The following is an 18,670-nucleotide window of genomic DNA, read 5'->3' on the forward strand; positions in this document are numbered from 1 at the left end:
ACCCTGGCTGGTTTAGTCTCAAACTGGATCAATTTACTATTTTTCACATTCATGTCTGATTGGAAGGAAATATAATGCGCAAGGGACTATCATCACTCAATTCAAGTTGCATGGCAGACATACCAATGCCTTCTGAAGTATCTTCATATCCTCACATTCATGTTTTGACATCCACGATAGTGAATTTACAGAATTAAAAGGTAATTTTTTACAATAATAAGTTTTAAACTAATTTTTGGCTTCCCCCCCCCACCCTCCCCCAGCATTCACACCTATTGGTGGAATTGTTTTTAACAGCTCTTTTCAGTGCTCCTGTCTCCATGGCAGTATTTCCATCTCCCAGGGTTTAAGACTCCCCCCACAGCATCACCATGGCAGGCCCAACATCCAAAGTACCTCATTCCTTAAATGTGCAGGCCACTGTTGTGCCACATTTTTGGGTGTGGCTACAACATCCATTCCTCCCTGGCTGCAGCCTGGACCTGTTTAACCCTGTGGCAGCTGATGATGGACCTGCCAGCACACCAAGAGAGCAAACGCTGCCTTTATCTTAAAATGGGAGAGAGAAATCTGCTAGGAAAATGATTCTGAGCTGCTTTCCTTGATGCCTAAGGATGAATTTCAGTATTTCTATACATGGGTAGAAGTGACAGATTTTCCCTGTTGTTGTATAATTTCCCCCAAAAAAGTTAAAAAGTGTTGCCAATAACTGCCTCCTACTATCTGGTGTTAACACAGGAGAGGAAGCAAAGGGTCCTCCACTTTGTTGGAAAGGCAGAGTAGGGAGAACTCAGGTTTCACTGAATGTTGGATTGTTCTTGTTCCATCATTTTTACTCTGAATAGTTTTAGCAAAATATTGTTTCTTCTGAGCTTTTAGTGACCTGTGCCATTTGCATGTGCTTGCCTTCACACTGCAGCACCACAGACATTGCATTCACACTTAGGCCTTCAAATTCAGCACTTCAAACCAATTCTACACTCTGCTGTGTAGAGTTAAGTGACACATAGGAAGTGCAGCTGATGCATTACAAGCCTGTTAAACTGGCTGTTGCATAAACTGATGCATCTCCTACAGGATGCAATTGTCTTGATATCTGGGAAGGTTTCATAGTGCTCTGACACACTGTGCATCCTCCACCTGAGAATCTCCATACTCTGTGACCTCCACAAAAAATTAATATCCATATTCTCTAACCAGGCATGCTAAACCACTTCTCATCTGTCTCAACAGCTGGAGAGGAACTCCTGGGGAGGAGACTTGTTACTTACCTGTGTACAGCACCAAGAACCACCCTGACTTCCCCTGCCACACCTTGAGCTAAGCTCTGTCACCAACTGAAGGCATTTGCTGCTGCTGCTTTGGCAGCAGTAACCCAGATTTTCAGCAGCTGAGCTGTCACTTTGCTAACTGAGCACAAGCCAGATAATGAACTCAGTTTTGCTATTAGCCTTTTAAATACACTTGCAAGGCGGGGGAGCCCCCAAACCAGGTTAAGCATTTTCTAAGGTCACAGGAGAATCAGTAATAAACTAGGAGCAGAAACAGCTTTTCGAAACTTTAATCGCTCCCCCTAGTTCTGCGTTCCTGTGGAAAGAGAAGCTGATAAAATTTTTGGCAAGAGGACCTGAAATTTTTTTTAAGAGTATTTAATCCACAAAGCTTCAGCTTGCAGTATAAAAAAAGTAAGATGTCTGTTTAGAAGGCTGATAACCAACTGTAGTCCATTTTTCTTATTTTTCGTAGCTCCTTTTCCTGGGATTTAGACAGTTTACATGTCATCTCTCCTAATAATTCCATGTGGCTTGTATCTTCTTGTTCCATTGCTGTGACATCTTCCTCATCTGAATCATCCTCTGCTTTTTCACTTTCCATTTCTACTTCATCAGCAACTTCTTCAGCACTGGAAGATGGTTGGAAACAACCCAATTAATAGGTACTCTCACATACTACAGTACTATGGGGAGAAGTATCATGCAAACAACTAAGCAAACAAGATTTTTTTTTTCATTTCAGTCTACTTTTTCCTTTCAGTCTACCTACTATACTTCTCTTGCCATCTCAATTTCAAGCAATTTTTCAAATAGCTCTCCTCTAAGTAAACTTAAAATAGCTTTCTTCCTTGAAATATAGTAGGTAACTGCAGAGCAGGCAGGTCAGCATTATGACAAATGTTACAACACTGCAGTTCTACAGGATCAGAAACATTGGATATACTGCTAGATGAGACAGTATTTAAGAAGGACATTCTTCTCTTTCAAATCTGAAAAGGGTCACTTGGTCTTAAAAACTGCTGCAATACCTAGAGCATTACTAGGAAAGAAAAAAATTCTTTGGTTGTTTGTTTTTTTTCCCCTCTAAACATAGAGAGATGTTTAAAGTGGCTGTTCCCTTCTGAGTTCAAGAGTTTTAAGCCTGTAGAAAGTAGAACGAAGTAGAAAGCACAACTCCAATGAAATATATGGAATTGTTGCAATTTAAAATGCATTAATTAATAGTATTAATTCAAGTGTCTGTTGTATAAATATTCCTGATCTAACTTTCACTCCTAACATTCCTAATATTTACTCCTAACTTAGGAGTGAACCTCATGGCAAAACAGTACTGGTCTTCTAAAAATCATCTGTTCTAACATAAACTATTCATTACTCACAAAATATAAATGGAGAAGCACACAGTAGTATCATGTTGCCAAGGAAAATAGAAGCATTTAATGTTAATAATACATCCACTGTAAAATATATACACTATATAGTGATAAACTGTGGTCAATCTTCAAGGGCCCAATGCTGACAATTACATGTGCCTTTAAATGCACAGCCACGCTAGTCACCACTGCCAAAGTACAAGCTCTGCAAGTGCAAATATTTACGCAGGTCACTGAACTCTCACATTCTTCAGGACTGAAACTAGATGCAAGTTCCCATGTATTAGACTTCTGCCACTGGTCTGTGGATGTTTTGTTGTGCCATGCAGTCAGAGATCTTGCAGCAGTGGCCAGCACAACGTGGCAGCAGCCAGAGCACACGCAGGAGCTCTGGCCCTGGTGAACCACCCGCTCGTCTGTCTGGCAAATCCACACCAACACCTGATTGCAAGGACAGGTTTTCATCCTGGCCTGGCAGAGTTTAATGAAGCACTTTAATGAATAGATGGCACAAAAATGCTTTCACTGAACTGGCTTCAGTGTAAATGACAAGATATTAATCCTAATGCAAACCATTGTCATAATCCCTGTGCCTGCATTCCTTTGATCCCAAAGGAGAAAGCTACAATTTTATGTACCCATCAAACTACTCTATTAAATTGGCATTAATGCACTGTAAGCCAAACTTAGATGTGCTTACAGTATACACTTGTATTTTGTAGCTTAATTCTAAAGTTCTAAACAAATTCCTAAGATCAAGCTCCTAATTTACTGGTGCATCTAGAAACTGAAACCAAAAGCTATGCAGCAAGTCATAGTAATTTCAAATAAAGTTGAAATTCTAATACTTAACCAAAAGTAGCACTAAAAAGCCATTAAATTCCTGGAATAAGGTTTAATTCATAGAGAACATTTGAGTGTAAAATGAATTGTTTTGTGTATGAGTACATTATGCAAAACCCAGCAAAAATAACAGCAACAAAAGAGCCAATACACTAAACAGCAGACCATTACCACAATGAAGTAATCTACTAACTTACTGAATAGATTAAGAGTGTTAAAAAACTGCTTTTACACTTTGAGCAAAGATGTACATAATTTAAAATAACTTGGATAACTAAGGAGAGTCCTTGAACTTTTCTTACCTTTTGTTCTCTTTGGAGATGAGCAATGAGTTAATAAATATAGTGCAGAGGAAGGAAGCAGATGGCAAAACGTGTGCTGGAGTGTGCAAAAGCTGCAAAGATAAAACAGAAGCTTTATGAAGGGCTTTGTTTGTTGTGATTTTGCTTGTACATTTACTGTAATTACCCCTACCTCTTTGACAGCAGGTGAAGCTTGCTCCTGCTTGGTATGAACAACTGGTTTTCCAAGGTCTATATCCTCCTGTGCTTGCTGACGTCTGTGCTTTCCCAGCAGCACACTAAATGGTGTCACAGGAAGACTTTCTTCTACTGCCAGCTTGAAAAAATGTAAGTACAATTTTAGTGTCACAAATCTAAGTTCCATCTCCTTTTAAGTTACCAAAATTCAGAAGAAACCCAACTGAGAAAAGGCTACACTCAAATGTAACTCAACTGAGCTATGTGGTTCTTCGTACTCAGTCTCTGTCAGGTGTCTGAAGAGAATCCTGCACAGACAGTTACAAAACTCTCCAGAATCTGGCCCCAGGAACACTACATTTTAGTTTGCTGATCTACCTATTAACTTCCAAGCACGGAAGGTGGTGCATGTGCCAGAAAACCAAAGGATGGGTTTTTCTGATTCTACACAACCAGAAGATCATTTATCTCCAGCATCATCTGCAGAGAGATTCAATTATGTAATGGGAAGCAAAACATAGCACCTTGACTTTTGGCATTGTCCTGCATCAATATACATTAATCTGAACACCAAATTATTTCCCCACTCTCCAAAGAAATGGATTGCTCATGCCCATAGTCCCACAGCATTTTGTATTGGAAAGATACTAACTTCTACTTTGATCTAAGTTATCTAACCAAGCAAATAATCAAATGCTGCTGCTACAATTTTAACTTTTTCAAAATGAATTAAAAAAAAAAAAATCCAATTTCCCAGACTACCAGTCCACAGAAATACATATTGGAATGCTGGAACTACTTCTCACAGGTAAGTCACAAGTGACTGACAACTGCTCATCTCCATTAGAAAGCACAGTTCAGACCACACTCAAGGTTCCAAGCGTTACAGAAACCAACATAAGGAAAGAGCTTACTCAAACATTTTGCTTAATTTGTGAAAGCTGAATCTTTTAGAAAAGTATTAGGTTTTTTCCCCCCAGGGGAAATGGAGAGCAGCTCACTGATACTTAAAAAAAATAAGTTACAAACAGCACTTCTTGTCAAAAAATAAGCAAATCAAGATTACTATCCCTTCAGCTAAGTGCCTGTGACTCCAGGTAAGATCTGGTGAGCATTTTCATGACAAAAGGGAATTTCAGTATGACAAAATAACCATCAGAATTTTGAACTGCCCTGCCCATCTCAGTCAGAACTTCTATGAGAGATACCTGTTTGCTTGATGGTGTGAGCCTTTCTTCCAGTGACTTTGTGCTAAGTGTCATTAGCTCCTAAAATACAGAAGGGTGTAGCACAGTTATCATATGTGAAACTGCTTTCTATGTTTCCACAGCTTGCCTACAGAAGCTTCCAACTGGCCCAAAAGTTTTATCAGTCAAGTGGAAGAGGCAAAACCACCTCTTCCTCTTTTATTTTGTAAAGAAATTGAAGAGAAGAAAGGATGGACCTAGAGGTTCTATAGACTTTTTGGGAAAACAAACAAAAAACCCCCACACCCCCCATCCAGAAATTGCAGGGAAACTGAATATCACATGGAACATTTGAATAATCAGCAGTAATCCATACAGCTTCTAGATACTTGTTTAAGTTAAACAGCATAGCCAATGTTCCCATGTTATCTAGTGCCTTGTCTCAATGAAGCAGCATAAAACTATTCACAAGAATAGCAGAAAACCAGTAAATAATTTTGATCTTAGGCTGTTTTGGCAGTTTCAACAAAGCACAGTTTACAACTATGTAAAATCAAAAAAGGAACTCCTATGCTCATAAGCAGAACTCTGAATTCCTATCAATCCATTTTAAAGAAAACAGTTTTTCCCCATGAACCACCAATGAATTACTATTCCTTACTTGTGTATCTGTAAGAAAAAATAGTTGGGATTGTCTTAGCCAAAGGTATTTCTCTGAGGTTATCATTTCAGGTTCATCTCTTGGAACAAAGGCAGCAAGCAGGATCTTTTCTTGACAAAGATTTCTCTGGATGTAGATTGGCCGTGGCTCACTTGGTTTAAACACAAACACTGCAAAACCAAAAATATCTTCTTTTTAAATCAGGAAATTCTTATGCTCCTGGCCAGCTGTCAAAGCCCTGTGTATCACAGCCAGGAAGGCTGGACAGGATTGCCTCCAAGCACCAGTTCACAGGACTATAACTGGATAACTTTACTCAATAATAGAAGGGACCTTTCACACTACTCCAGTCCAGAGAACACACTTGAAAATTAACATTTCTGTAGGAAGAGTTATCTTAATTTAATGTCAGAGCTCTAAAATGTAGCTGCACGGTTCTGCATTTACAAGAGAGGGTCAAGAACGTTTGAGACCCTCACCCAGAAAGTGTGGTTAATCCTGAGATATATCCTGTACCTGAAACTACCTGCTGGAAGAAAAGGTAACACACTTTGTTTGAATGCTGCTGTAAGATATGGCTCAGTTTCCACAGGTGCAAGCACACACTGAAGTCTCTCTCCAGCTTTCATGGTCTGAATTCTAAGCAAACCTTTTCTAGAAATTGTGCTTCCCCAGTTTTAAATTCTGCTGATTATGACTTGTGAAAGAAGGCTTTGTACTTACAGCTGGACTCTTTGGAGAGCCATGAGACTGCAGCAATATGTTCAGAAAGGGGATCAGCCTGCAGAACTACGACATTGAGGTGGGCACTCCACTCCACTGAAAAGCAAGCACAGCAAGAGCCAGAGGTGAAAAGGAGCCAAACAAAAGGTCAAACAAACACCACACAGGGCCTTAGCTGCTGGAAGAGGCAGCTCCACTGATTCCCTGGTGAATAAAAACACACAAATGCTACCAACTCCTACACAAGTGTAAGAAATACTACCTATTAGTGGGTAATCATTCACCTAACCCAAGATTTATTCTGCACACACAAAGCACATGCACATGGACAGGATATTATCCTAAGCATGAAAATAACCCCATTTCCACAGGGCATTTTGTAGTGTGTTAAATCTGGAATTGAACTAGAATTATTTCAAGGTTTAACAGTAATTTCAAGTAATAAATTGCTCTAGCACACATTCAAGCTGATCTTACATGCACAAGTGAGCAGGTTCCAGCAACACAGAAAGCCATAATCAGTGGCACCAATAAGGTACTTGGAACATGTTAGTCTCCCAAAGCAGATGTTCCTACAGAAGTAAAAAGTCAAAACAAATTAGTCACCTTCAGAGTTCATCTTTGTTTTTCTATGTAGCAATTACTCACAAGTCACAAAAAACATTTAGTTATGATTTAGTTTTGGTATCTAAATCCAAAGTTTGCTTTTCACATTCACCTCTAGTGGCATGAAACTCCACATACAACTCTCAGATAAGTCTGATAATTTAAAGTGTGCGTAAATGTGTAAGGATTACACGTTTCTATAGCATTCCTATATAAAGGAGGGATTTAAAACTCTAAAATAAATTATAAACCCACACATAACTGTAAGTATTCACACTGGGATTGGAAAATAATTTAATAATTAAAGAAGTTCTATTATTGTTTAGGAACTAGAACAAGAGAAGCTGTTAAATAAGGGTAATTATAAGCTACCCCAGTTGAAGAAAGCATGTGATTTAATTTCTCAGTCTCTTGTTTGAGAATAACAGAACAGCCTTGGGACTTCTAATGATAAAAGATTTTCAAAAAACCTAATAAAGGACAGAATTTGTAAATTAAAGCATAGCCCTTTGAAATTATGCAAGTAATACAGTAATTCATTCTATTCCTAGAGGAATTTATTTCCTTTTAATATAACAAACAGTAAAGGTTATAAGAGGAAGCAGCTGGCCTGGGAAAAGCTTGCCACTGCACCAAGCTGGTGGCCAAGCTGGGCTCACGTGCCTCCCACAATTTTCCTCCACACCAGTTTCAGAATAACATTTCTCAATTTCTAATCTTAGAGGACCAACATAAAACAGATTTCATCACAGAAAAAAAAAAACCCAAAAAAACCGCTTACAAACATACACAGAACACATGGAAGGGAGAAACTTCTGTATGCTGCTATGATTCTTTGTGTCAAGAGTCTTTAAAATATTGTGACCACACAATGTTGATGTCTTTTATCATGACAGCATATAATGGAGCATTGCTGGGATAGTATGCCAGGAAAACATGGATTTTTGGACAGAGGTTACAGAGGATCAAGATGTGTATTTCGTAGTACAGGTAAGGTCGTCATGCCTTTATGGTTTATTGATATCATTTCCATTTGCATGCATGCATACACAAATAAAGAATCAACTGTTTGCATTTTCCAGGACTTTGATTCACCCACCCCTGGATTAATGGGGAAAAAGAGAAGTGCTATCAACACACTACTTGTGTGCTCCATGATACAGATTTAAGGATGGGAGGTACAAGAGACATAAGCAAGTAAGAAGGAACTGCATGCTCAATCTTATTTTTAACCAACACCTTAAAGCCATTTTAGTCTTTTCTATATGTGAATTTAAGACTGATAAATTCAATGTTTATGTGTATATGTTTATGAACATCTACAAGGTCTTGGACTGCTATGAATTGATTCCTTCTTTTCTGAGAGTTCAAATGAGACATGAAAGAGCAGATGAAAAATGTACCTTATATTTCCAGGTGGATGGCAAAACGTACACTTAAGATCCCAAGTAAGTGAATCCCATAGAGTGACAGTTTCTTCAAAGCTAACAGCAAGCAGAGAGCCATCTTCTGAGAAGCAGCAGTTCGTAGCTTGGTAGTTGTGGTAGCTGCCTACGAAGTCACAGCTCCAGCTCACACTCTGGTGTGCTGCATTGAATGAACAAGCCAGTTAATTCAAGTCCACACACGAAGAAAGAAGAATTCAATTATTACTGCAAAATAGGCTCAAGGCAAGGCAGTTTTCTTTCACAGTTTTTGAAGAGTACAGAGAATCTGCCCAGTTCTAATATGAGAAACAGCTGGCAGGGTTTTCATTTGTCCTCAGTTTTGCATCTGAACAGTGAACCTTGAGACTGACATGGTACAATATTCATACTTAGCTGCCAGCTCCATTAACTGTGCTCTCACAGAGGCAGAGGTCAGGTAAAATGATTCTCGAGTAGATCCAACACTTATTGTTCTGGAAAAATTGTTCTGTCATAACTCTAGCAAGAACACAGGAGCATTGCTCAAAATCTGAACACAGCTTGCATTTGAGTCCAGCATAGCCCATGGTTCATTTACAGAGGATTTGAGCATCACCAAGTGACCCACCAGCATGCTTCCTTCTGTTGGCTCACCTGCCACTGCATTCTGTTTGGACACCTTTCCCACTGCGAACAGTTACCAGAAAATAAACTGGAGAGAAGTGATGTACTTACCACATTAACATACATTTCCCAGTATAAAATAATTCCTACAGCATGCTTTTGCAACATTTGAGTAGGATGAGGAAAAAAAGGGAAAATCACTCTACACTAAGTTACCCTTTATATAATGGCTACAAGTTGATGATTAAAAGGCTTGATGATTAAAAAAAACCAAAACAAAACAAAACAAAAAAGAGAGAAAAGAAAAGATAAAAAAAGGAAGCCAGAAGCATTTGAATACTTCCAACTGCATGGCACCATCTAGGGGCCCAGCAAGAGACCTGCTGCAATTAACACATAACAGTTAACTCAACTGAGGAGCTCTTTGCTAAAGTAGTATTTGCTGCAGAGAAGCTGCAGCATGTCAAGCCTTTGTACCTGAGCATTCCTACTCTGCCCCACTGGGCAAATACACCACAGCAGTCACCACTAATTGGTACTTTCACATATGCCATGAAACAGAACCCTGCAGTCACTTAAAATACAAACACCCTGATGAGGCCAGTCAGCAGATACAAAACTATTTTGTGGAAGGAGAAAAAAAAAATTAAGTTCCATTAAGTTTCATCCCCAACTGACACTACACTCAAGATCAAAGTAGCTGCTCATTAAGTTAAGGTATAATTTAGTCTCAGAATAATTTATGAAAAAAAGCAAAACCAAACACTTTTTCAGATACCACAGGGAAGATTACTACTGATACAGTAAATGACACAAGGTTTTGTCTTTCTTCTCATCAGCAGCCACAGATGAGGGACAAAGAGCTTGGAAAGAGAAAGTCTGGCAAAGTCTGCCAAATAGAAACCCTAGTAGCTCCAAAGTACTTCTGAACATGTTCTCACCTGCCCATGAAAAGACTAACAGTTTGATTACTAAACTGCAAGCAGTTCAGCAAGACCACTATCACAGCTACTTAGGAACATGAAATGACAAGACAGCCAAGTGGCAGGAAGTGTCACTTCACTTAAGTGTGCCATAAGCGTGTTATTACCACTGTAAAAACACTGAAGTAAAAGGACATTAATGTGTTGGAAATCTTTTGTATTTCATGTCCAAAGGCATACAGAGCAATCAATAAACATACACAGATGGTCTGTTTGAAAGAGGTGAACATCAGCATGTCTCTCAAGAGGTTAAACTTGGTTATTAAAAGTATCTTAGAAATACCTAAATACCCATTCTATGATGTTCAAGTACCTAAGGGAAAGGAAGGATGTTCAAAAAGTGAACTCCGAAGTGGTGGATATGTTGAATTGCAGAAATGCTATTATTTTACACTAAGCTGAAACAGAGTAACACATTTCTGTATCCTGTTCCTTTGAGCAGGAGTCTCAAATGAAAAGCCGACCCAGAGGACTGACAAAAATGCATTTTCTTAGCATGGAAAAATCGTTCCCACAAACAGTTCTTTAACCGATGAACACAGGCTGCCACTCCCTTGTGCAGCAGCTTGCCAAGGTTTTTGGCTATATCAGGAAGCTGCATACCAAACTAATACTGCGGAATTATGGCAGAACTCCATCACAGGATGCTCAGGAGAACACAGTACTTCATGCAGCAGCAGAAGCAGATCAATGCAGGGAACTAAGCAAATGAAAGTAGGGTCTTAATTCCTACTGCATGACTTCAAATGTCATTGTAGGTCCTTTTCAACTCAGGTTATTCTTATGGTTCTAGGTTACAAGGTGCAAGTAAAAGTAAGTTATATTCTGGCCGTGCTTACCTTCTGGATCAGAGTCTTCCACCATCACCCAGACTTTAAACACACAGTCTCTGCCAGTTGTTACCAGTATGAGAGAGTCATCTCCCAGTTCATCCATGTCACGAAAGCACATGTCTGTGATGTGGTTGTCATGGGGTGTGTTTACTCTGGTGTTCAGTGCAAAGCTAGAGGAAAAGAAAACAGAAGCTTGCCATTCTATTTAATTTGGAACCTGGGGAAGTCTTGAGTTCAGGGTGATTCTGGAATGGGCAGGGAGAAGAGCAGTCAAAAGAAATTTCTAAATAAGACAGCTAAATGCATTAAAAGATCAGGTTTCCCTAATGGCTTCCATACAGTAGCCCAGCACCAAAAATTATCAGTAGGCAAGCATCTCTCAAATACTCAGCCTGAACCCTGGGCAGTCTTTCCAGTACTTAAAAGAAATCAGTCATGTGGTTCATCTGTGTAGTAGCCTTCTTTTCCCTTGCTGCTTTAAGAAAATAATTTGTAGTCAAAATGTAATTTTTTAAAATAGGAAAATTAGGGAAAGACTATTAACCAGATGCATATGTTAGCTAAAGACAAAGACCAACAATAAAATTACAATCTTCTGAACCTTCTGGCGAAGAACTAATCAATTAATGATGGATTACACAGAGGAGGGCAAACTGTATGACCCATTCTGTCAGGTGAATTTAAGTCCCATGGTTACAACTCTCTGATTACTGTATGTAAAATAGATCCAGAGCAATTATTTCCTGTGTGTATCCAGTGCAACTCTGCTCTGCTGCAGATGCTGCAGTGTGCATGGTAACTTCCCAGATCTGGAAAAACCCTGCTTTTGCAAGACAATGTCTGTGCAGGGATTTGTGTGACTGACAGCTGGAAGGCCAGCTGTTACCATTACCTTTGTGTTTCTTCACTGTAGAACCACAGCTTCAGCTGTAGCTCGGGGTCAGTCACTTCTTCACTCTCCTCCACCGTGGCCAGCCAGGTGCCCCAAGCGCTGAACGCGACCTTCACCAGGTCCGACTGCTTCAGGCCCTCCTGGTGGATGTACTGCCGCTGCACAATGTCCAGCTGCAAAGCAAGGCCACAGTGGATTTCAAATTCAGACAGAGCTGGAAGAGATACCACTGATGAAACCACAGAGGAAGGGTGTTCTGAGGGCTCCAGTTAGACCTGACTGGGCTGTGGCATGAAGAAGTGAGGGGAAAGCACAATTAGAGCATGTGCATTCCACAGTGACGCAAAGTGTAGGAAAGAATGCAAAATAATTTGAAGGTGTTTTACCTACAAATTTTTGACATTTAAGAAGACAGCACACTGTTTTAAAGTACTTTTTTCAGTATCAATATTTAGATTTGCTTAGCACGTGAAGTCAGAGATAAATAAAGAACATGTCAGCCTGGAATCCAGCCTTGTGGGAATACCAGCAAGGTTTTTTTCCCTTTTGCCATATTAAGTCTTCAAATCCTGATGCACGAGTTACTTGAGAGTAAGTTAAAGTTTTGGTATAAGTCAATCCAACTTACACTGAACAACTGCTGGTCACTCTGGAGGGAATAGAACTGCAAGTGGCCTGGCTCTCCATTCAGGACCAAAGCTTTGGTTCTAGGATCAACCACTAGGCCAGTCTTGATATCCCTACCTGGAAACAAAATTCAGATGACAAATGACCAAAGCTGTCAAGTGACACATTCCATCCTCTAAGTGGAAGACAAATTTTACTGCACTTACTTTTGATTAGCCCTTGAATACTTCTGGAAAACCTTAGGTTGCTGTTGATTATTGTAATTCCTGAAAGAGAAAGCAAAGACCAAGTCTTGCAAAAGGCACACAACTCTTGGTGGGAAAGAACTGTAACCATCTGTACTGTAAATGTATCTTTTCCCAGTTTATGACACCAAGGTGGAAAGCCAAGTTACAGCAGTCACCAAGCAAATTCACAGAACTGATCAAAGAGCAAAAGAACAAGAATCTGTTTTTTTCAGAGCACTAATGAAATTTTATGCTGTTCTTAGTTAATTCATCCAGAATCAACAAAATAAAGCTCATACAGATTTGCATTTTCATTGAAGTGATACTCGGATGTGTTTTGGCTTACTGTTGTCTGTGTGCAGGGTGCAGCAGAGAACACCATCAGAGGACATGGAGATGGACTCGATAGGAGACCCCAACCGAGGCAGGAAATCCTTCTGGCATGAAGACTCATTGTGCCACTGGACTAGAACAGATTCAACTCCACCACTCAGCAACCTGGTTCCTTTTCCAGCAACAAAATACAGTTAAAAGGTTTTGCTTAAAAAGAAATAAAATCAGCAGCCTGTGTCTTTACAATGACAGACAGACATGAGTTTCTCAAAACTTTTTAAACTTTCACAAGTAAACAATAATACCAAGCCAATACAGATAGACATGCTTCTCTTTATCTCCTGTTAAATTGCTAGAGAAACTTGGATTAAGTAACAGGAACTTGTGTCTACAGTGAAATTTAAGCAATGCTTTGGGAATAGTAGATCCCATCACTTTCTGAATCAGCTGGTTATTTGTGTTGGGATATGGCTGAATTTTTCTCCTGTGAAAAGTACTTTGCAGTAAGAAATACCTTAGGAATAGTTCAGATCACACAATTCAGATAGAAGTGTAGTATTTCTGACAGCAGGTTTGAGCTCAGACAACAAGACTGACTTGTTTTATTTGGATGCAAGTAAGACTGGCAAGAACTCATCAGTAACATTAATGAAACGGAAGAGGAGGAAGAGCAGAGGTGAGGGAGAAGAGGTGAGAGAAGGGGTTAGATTTTTCCTTCTACAACAAGAGGCAGATATTTGACATGACAAATGCCAATCAAAATGCATATAAAAACCTCCTTTAGTTTTTATTTCAGATCCTTCCTGGATAGAGTTAAAATTCTAGAAACTAACTTGTTAGTAAGCAGACAAACTTGGAGCTTCTATAGATTCTTCTTTGTCTGCTGCAACACTTCAAATTTGAGAAGGTTTTGTTTGTTTGATGGAGATTTGGGGATTTTTTGGTAGGTTGTTTTTTATTGCTTTGTTTTGTTTTTTATTTTTCTTTTACTCACCCTCCAGAGAATAAGCCAGATCCATGACAATATCATGATGCCAGTGCAGTGCGGAATATGTGTATGCTTTCCTGTCGTGGAAATTCCTCCTGTGTGGAGAGGAACAAAACGATTCTTTATTCACAACATCAACAACAGAGTAAACCAAAGGAAATACTGAATTGAATCCAATATATCATCCTGTCCTCTAACTTCTAAACTAGTTTATCCTATGCTCAAGGAGGAGGGAAGGAACCACACTACAGGTTTTCAGAAGCCACCTGGTCCACACCTCACATCTTAGATATACCAAGGCACTCAGCCCTGGAAGCAACTTAACCATGTAATGCTTTTAATCATGTATTCCACTGATGTGCTCTCTTTAGGACTCTACTTGCCCATAAAGAGTTATTTCAGCTGTTCTTACATTACCTTTTGCACCCAAGTTTAGATTTAATGCAGCATAACTTAACATAGGCATTTTTTCCAATTGACATGTACACTGTCAGCATTGCAGGTTCACTGCTCATTCTGACTTCCGAAAATGGCAATGCCAGGGACAAATTAGACTGCTTTGCTCAGATTTGACTTAATTCCTACAGTCAGAGGAGTTAATGGGATACAGAGTTAACCACACTGCACATACCAGAGGCGAATCTTTCCATCAGCATGGCCAGTTGCAATGCAATCCTCCGTAGGATGGCACACAACACAACTGAAGCGATTGTCTCCTTTTGTCTTCGCTGTATTTAAAGAAAACCTGCAAAAGTGAAAAAAGGAACTTTAATTGTAAGAGTTAGGTTGGTTTTTCTACAACAAATCTTCAAAAGGATCAGCTAGTGCACATCAAAAATAATTCTGATTAGAAAAATTAAGTATTTTCAAGTTGTTATGGTTATATGCACTCTCAAAAACAGTGACAGACTTATTTTCCTCTTGATTTCCTTAATTCTTCACCTTCAATCAAGGTGAAAGAGTTGTTGCTTTTGTCTTTCTCTCCCTCTCCTTTTCTCTGCTTCCCTCCCAGCCTGGGTGCTGCCCAAACTATGTCACTTGTTTCAGGTCAGCATCAACCCAAGTATTTAACTGAAAAAAATACATTCCTGAGCTGCAAAGGTAAGGTACCACTGCCACTGATCTGTTCACTTCTACAGGAAGCTTCTCATATAGTGACTACATCCCCTCCAGCAGAAAACAAAGTATGAGACCATGTGTGCACACATCACGAGTTAAAGACCATTTAAGATATATCAGACTGGATGAGCACCTGACATTTTCATTCTTATTCTTACCTGTTCAACAATTTCCGTTTAAAAAAATAAACTTGGAGATTCAGATCCTTCACTGATACCACATATGAATCCTGTTAAAGTAAAGCCATTTATGACATACAAATTATATTTTCACACAAGAAAAAAATAAAGGACATTTCACTACAAAATACTTTACTCTGGAGACAACATATACGTTGATGTTGAGTAAATACTTTCCCATTATAAGTATCAAAGTTTCGCTTTTGTAATAATAAAAAAAGTATTATAGTCCTTACACTGATTCATTTACTTCCAGTTTTGTTTCAGTACTGCTGTGCTTTGTATAAAGGCATAAACAGCACAGAGTTCATTTAAGAGAAAAAAAAAAAAAAAAAGCCCAACCAACCAAGACCCAGAGAAGAAAAAAACCCAGAGGCAAACATACTTCTCTTCCAAAAGCAATTTGCTTCGTTGATGCATCCACACCATCCAGAACCACTGAGAGCTCCTTGCCTTCCAGATCTTGGCCTGCTCCTTTTGCCAGCTTAACTGAGACCAGCTGGAATGTATCTGACCAAAGGAAAAAATCTGTCTGAAACCAACAGTAGTACTGAAGAACGAGGACCAGACAGTGGGTATCACTGCAAGTGTAAGCTGAAGAATCCAAGGGAAGCTGCATAGCATTTCCTCTTGCTCTGAAGTAGCAATATATTATAGTACACAGTAAGGCCAAGATGTATTTATTGCAGACAAAATCCCATTAAAAAACACCTAGGCATGCTGTGAATAGGAGTCTGTTTATGGTAATAAATGCCTAAGGTTACTGCCTAAGGTGGGAGAATAATCCCCAGCACTCGTACCCAACTTCAGTAGTACAACCTGTACCCTGGTGAGCACTGATCAAAGGTGAACTGCATCTATGAGACCACATCTATGCAGTATATGCTTCAAAAGCAAAGACAAGCACTCTTCTAGACAAATATTGGAATGATAGATGGAGCAGAACGAGAATAAAGGAGGTGCAAAATGCAGGACTATACCCATCTGCAACAGGATTTAAAAAATATTTCACAATTAGCATATTAAAGCCCATTCTTGCAGCACACCACTGGAACAGCAGCACAGACACAGAATGACTGAGATGACATGGATGATGCTGCCTGTACTGTACCTCGTTCACCCTCCTTTGGAATGACAACAAACACTGAGTCCTCAGCACTAGCAAGCGTGTACAGTGCCAGAAGTTTGGATCCTACGGTGAAAGTCTGAAGAAAAAAAAGAGAAGGAAATCAACAGTTACTACATTTGTGTGTACATCTTTAAAATAAGGAAATCATGTCTTAAAGAAAAGTTCATGTATTAATTAAAATTCTCAGTTCTAAGGCAAATACATCTTTATCATAAACAGACACAAATGTTAAAACAGTACTAATAAAGTATGAGACATCAGATTTACTGAAAAGCCTCAGGATACGTTATCCCTAATACAAAGCAGAAGGCACACTCAGAGGTGTGTATTTATCAGAAAATGTGAGCAAGAGTAAGCAGCCCACATTATCAAGCCATTGGATCAATTCCTATTGGTGTATCCCAAACTGCCACCCTGGACTCAAAACTGCAGCAGGTAGCAAAGTCAGTACATCAGTACATCTCCCACCTTCTTCCCCAAAAGGATCTGCATCATTATCATCACCACACATTCTCTTACTGCCATAATTAGATGGGTTTTAGGTTGTGTTCATAGTAGAACAACCCATCTCAGACTGATTTGTGCCCATTTTTCACATGCTCTTAACAGGAATAACTCTACATACTTTAATGGGAATGCCATCCATGAAGTCCCACAGCTTAATGGTGCCATCAAGAGAGGAAGAATAGAGCTGAAGATAAAAAACCACAAACAACTATATAAGTAATAGCAATATATCAAAGCCAGATTCTACATAAAATCACAGCCATAATTCCAGGTAACTGAATAATAAAAAATACAGAGACATCTCTGTGATGCCTTCAAATAAAGTGCAAACACAACACTATTACTGTAGTTTGAAATGTACATTGTCACAAAGAGTGAATGCACAGATACCCACCATGTGAAAATCTAGTTTTGCACAGCTAATATGCAGATCAGTCCCTCTTGGAAAATAACTCTTGTTTCTATCCAGACACCAAAAAAACCCAAACAAACTAGGAGCAGGGAAGGCAGGCTGGGGGCAGAGGGAGCCACTGGGCAAGTTACAGGGATTTAGTCACATCTGCACCACTACCAGCAGATACAGAAGGGCGAACACCAAGCACAGTATTTCTGATCTCACACGCTTCTTTTACTCTTTCAATCAATTTTCAACGGGAAATTTTGTTGTATTTCCCTTTTGTTGTCATTCCATTCATAGAGCGTAATCCACGTGACATTTCACGTTCGTGTTTGTAGGAAACCGACATAGCTCTACCCTTCTTGCCAGATTTCAGCCAAACACCATCTCGACGATGCCCTTAGCACCCGCAGCCCCTTCCCAACCTGCAGCCAGCCCGGGACAGCCCCCGCGGCGGCACATAGGGTGACACAGCCCGGCCACCCCAGCCGGCCCTGCCCCGGCAAACCTGCATGTGGTTGTGCGGGTTGAGCTGGATGCCGGTCACCAGGTCGGCGTGGCCGCACAGGAGCCCCAGGGTCTCCTCGGTGTTCACGCTGTGCACCTTCACGAAGTCCCCCGAGGCGTACAGCAGGTACCTGCAGGGGGGAAACGCTGTTACCCCGGCCCAAGGGGCCCGGGCGCCCCGCGGCAGCCGCAGGCCGCGGGGACACCGGCGGGCAGAGCCCGGCTCGGGGCTCAGGAGCCTCCCCCGAGCGCGGCAGCCCCGGTCCCCCGGCCCACTTGCTTGGAGTCGGCGGAGAACACGGCCCTGGCGCCGCGCTGGCCGCCGCCGCCGCATCGCACCACGCGGAGAGCGCCCGGCGACACCATCTTGTCCCGCCGCCACCCGCGCGCCGGCCCCGCCCCGCCCCGCGCTGATTGGCCCCGCCGCCGCCGCGTGCTGCGGGCGGGCTGCACGCGCGCCCCCTCACGGAGACACTGGAGCGGCGCAGGAGGGGAGCGGCCCCGAAGCCGCCTCGTCCACCTCCCGCATCCAGACTGTCCCTAAGCACCTCCGGGAGCTGCCGCCTCCCTGGGCAGCTCCTGACAACCACCTTCTCTGAAGAAATTCTTAATGTTCGACCTGAACCTCCGCTGTCCTCCCGCCGGTTTCCTGGGAGCAGAGCCCGCCCCTCACCTGGCCACAGGTGGTTTGTACGGGCGCTCCGCCCTTCATTAGTGCCCCTGCCTAGCGCCTCTCGGAGCGCCTGTGAGTGTGGGGAGTTGTGGAGCTTGTG

General features: G+C 40.9%; 1 protein-coding gene across 1 annotated transcript; it reads right to left on the reverse strand.

The window, feature by feature from the left end:
- Positions 1 to 1,545: 1,545 nt before the first annotated feature.
- Positions 1,546 to 18,283, reverse strand: WDR75 (WD repeat domain 75). Its single transcript, XM_041403318.1, has 21 exons — positions 18,178 to 18,283; positions 17,899 to 18,028; positions 17,112 to 17,177; positions 16,469 to 16,562; positions 15,743 to 15,867; positions 15,337 to 15,407; positions 14,691 to 14,804; positions 14,066 to 14,154; positions 13,085 to 13,243; positions 12,718 to 12,777; positions 12,513 to 12,628; positions 11,885 to 12,057; positions 10,999 to 11,162; positions 8,550 to 8,733; positions 7,018 to 7,112; positions 6,541 to 6,636; positions 5,818 to 5,987; positions 5,178 to 5,237; positions 3,965 to 4,108; positions 3,793 to 3,884; positions 1,546 to 1,903 (listed from the first exon to the last, which is right to left on the reverse strand). Exons 1-21 carry the CDS (start codon positions 18,261 to 18,263, stop codon positions 1,699 to 1,701), a joined length of 2,493 nt encoding a protein of 830 aa, XP_041259252.1. The 5' UTR covers positions 18,264 to 18,283; the 3' UTR covers positions 1,546 to 1,698.
- Between the last annotated feature and the right edge of the window lie 387 nt (positions 18,284 to 18,670).

Source organism: Onychostruthus taczanowskii, unplaced genomic scaffold (genome assembly GCF_017590055.1).
Source record: "Onychostruthus taczanowskii isolate IOZ18803 unplaced genomic scaffold, ASM1759005v1 scaffold20, whole genome shotgun sequence".
Classification (NCBI taxonomy): domain Eukaryota; kingdom Metazoa; phylum Chordata; class Aves; order Passeriformes; family Passeridae; genus Onychostruthus; species Onychostruthus taczanowskii.

Coding starts and splice junctions, on each gene's coding strand:
- WDR75 (XM_041403318.1), bottom strand. CDS start 18,263: ATGGTGTCGCCGGGCGCTCTCCGCGTGGTGCGATGCGGCGGCGGCGGC. Junction 13,244..14,065: donor TCTGGCTTATTCTCTGGAGG/GTGAGTAAAAGA, acceptor TTGCTGGAAAAG/GAACCAGGTTGCTGAGTGGT. Junction 6,637..7,017: donor GAACCTGCTCACTTGTGCAT/GTAAGATCAGCT, acceptor CTTGCTTTTCAG/TGGAGTGGAGTGCCCACCTC.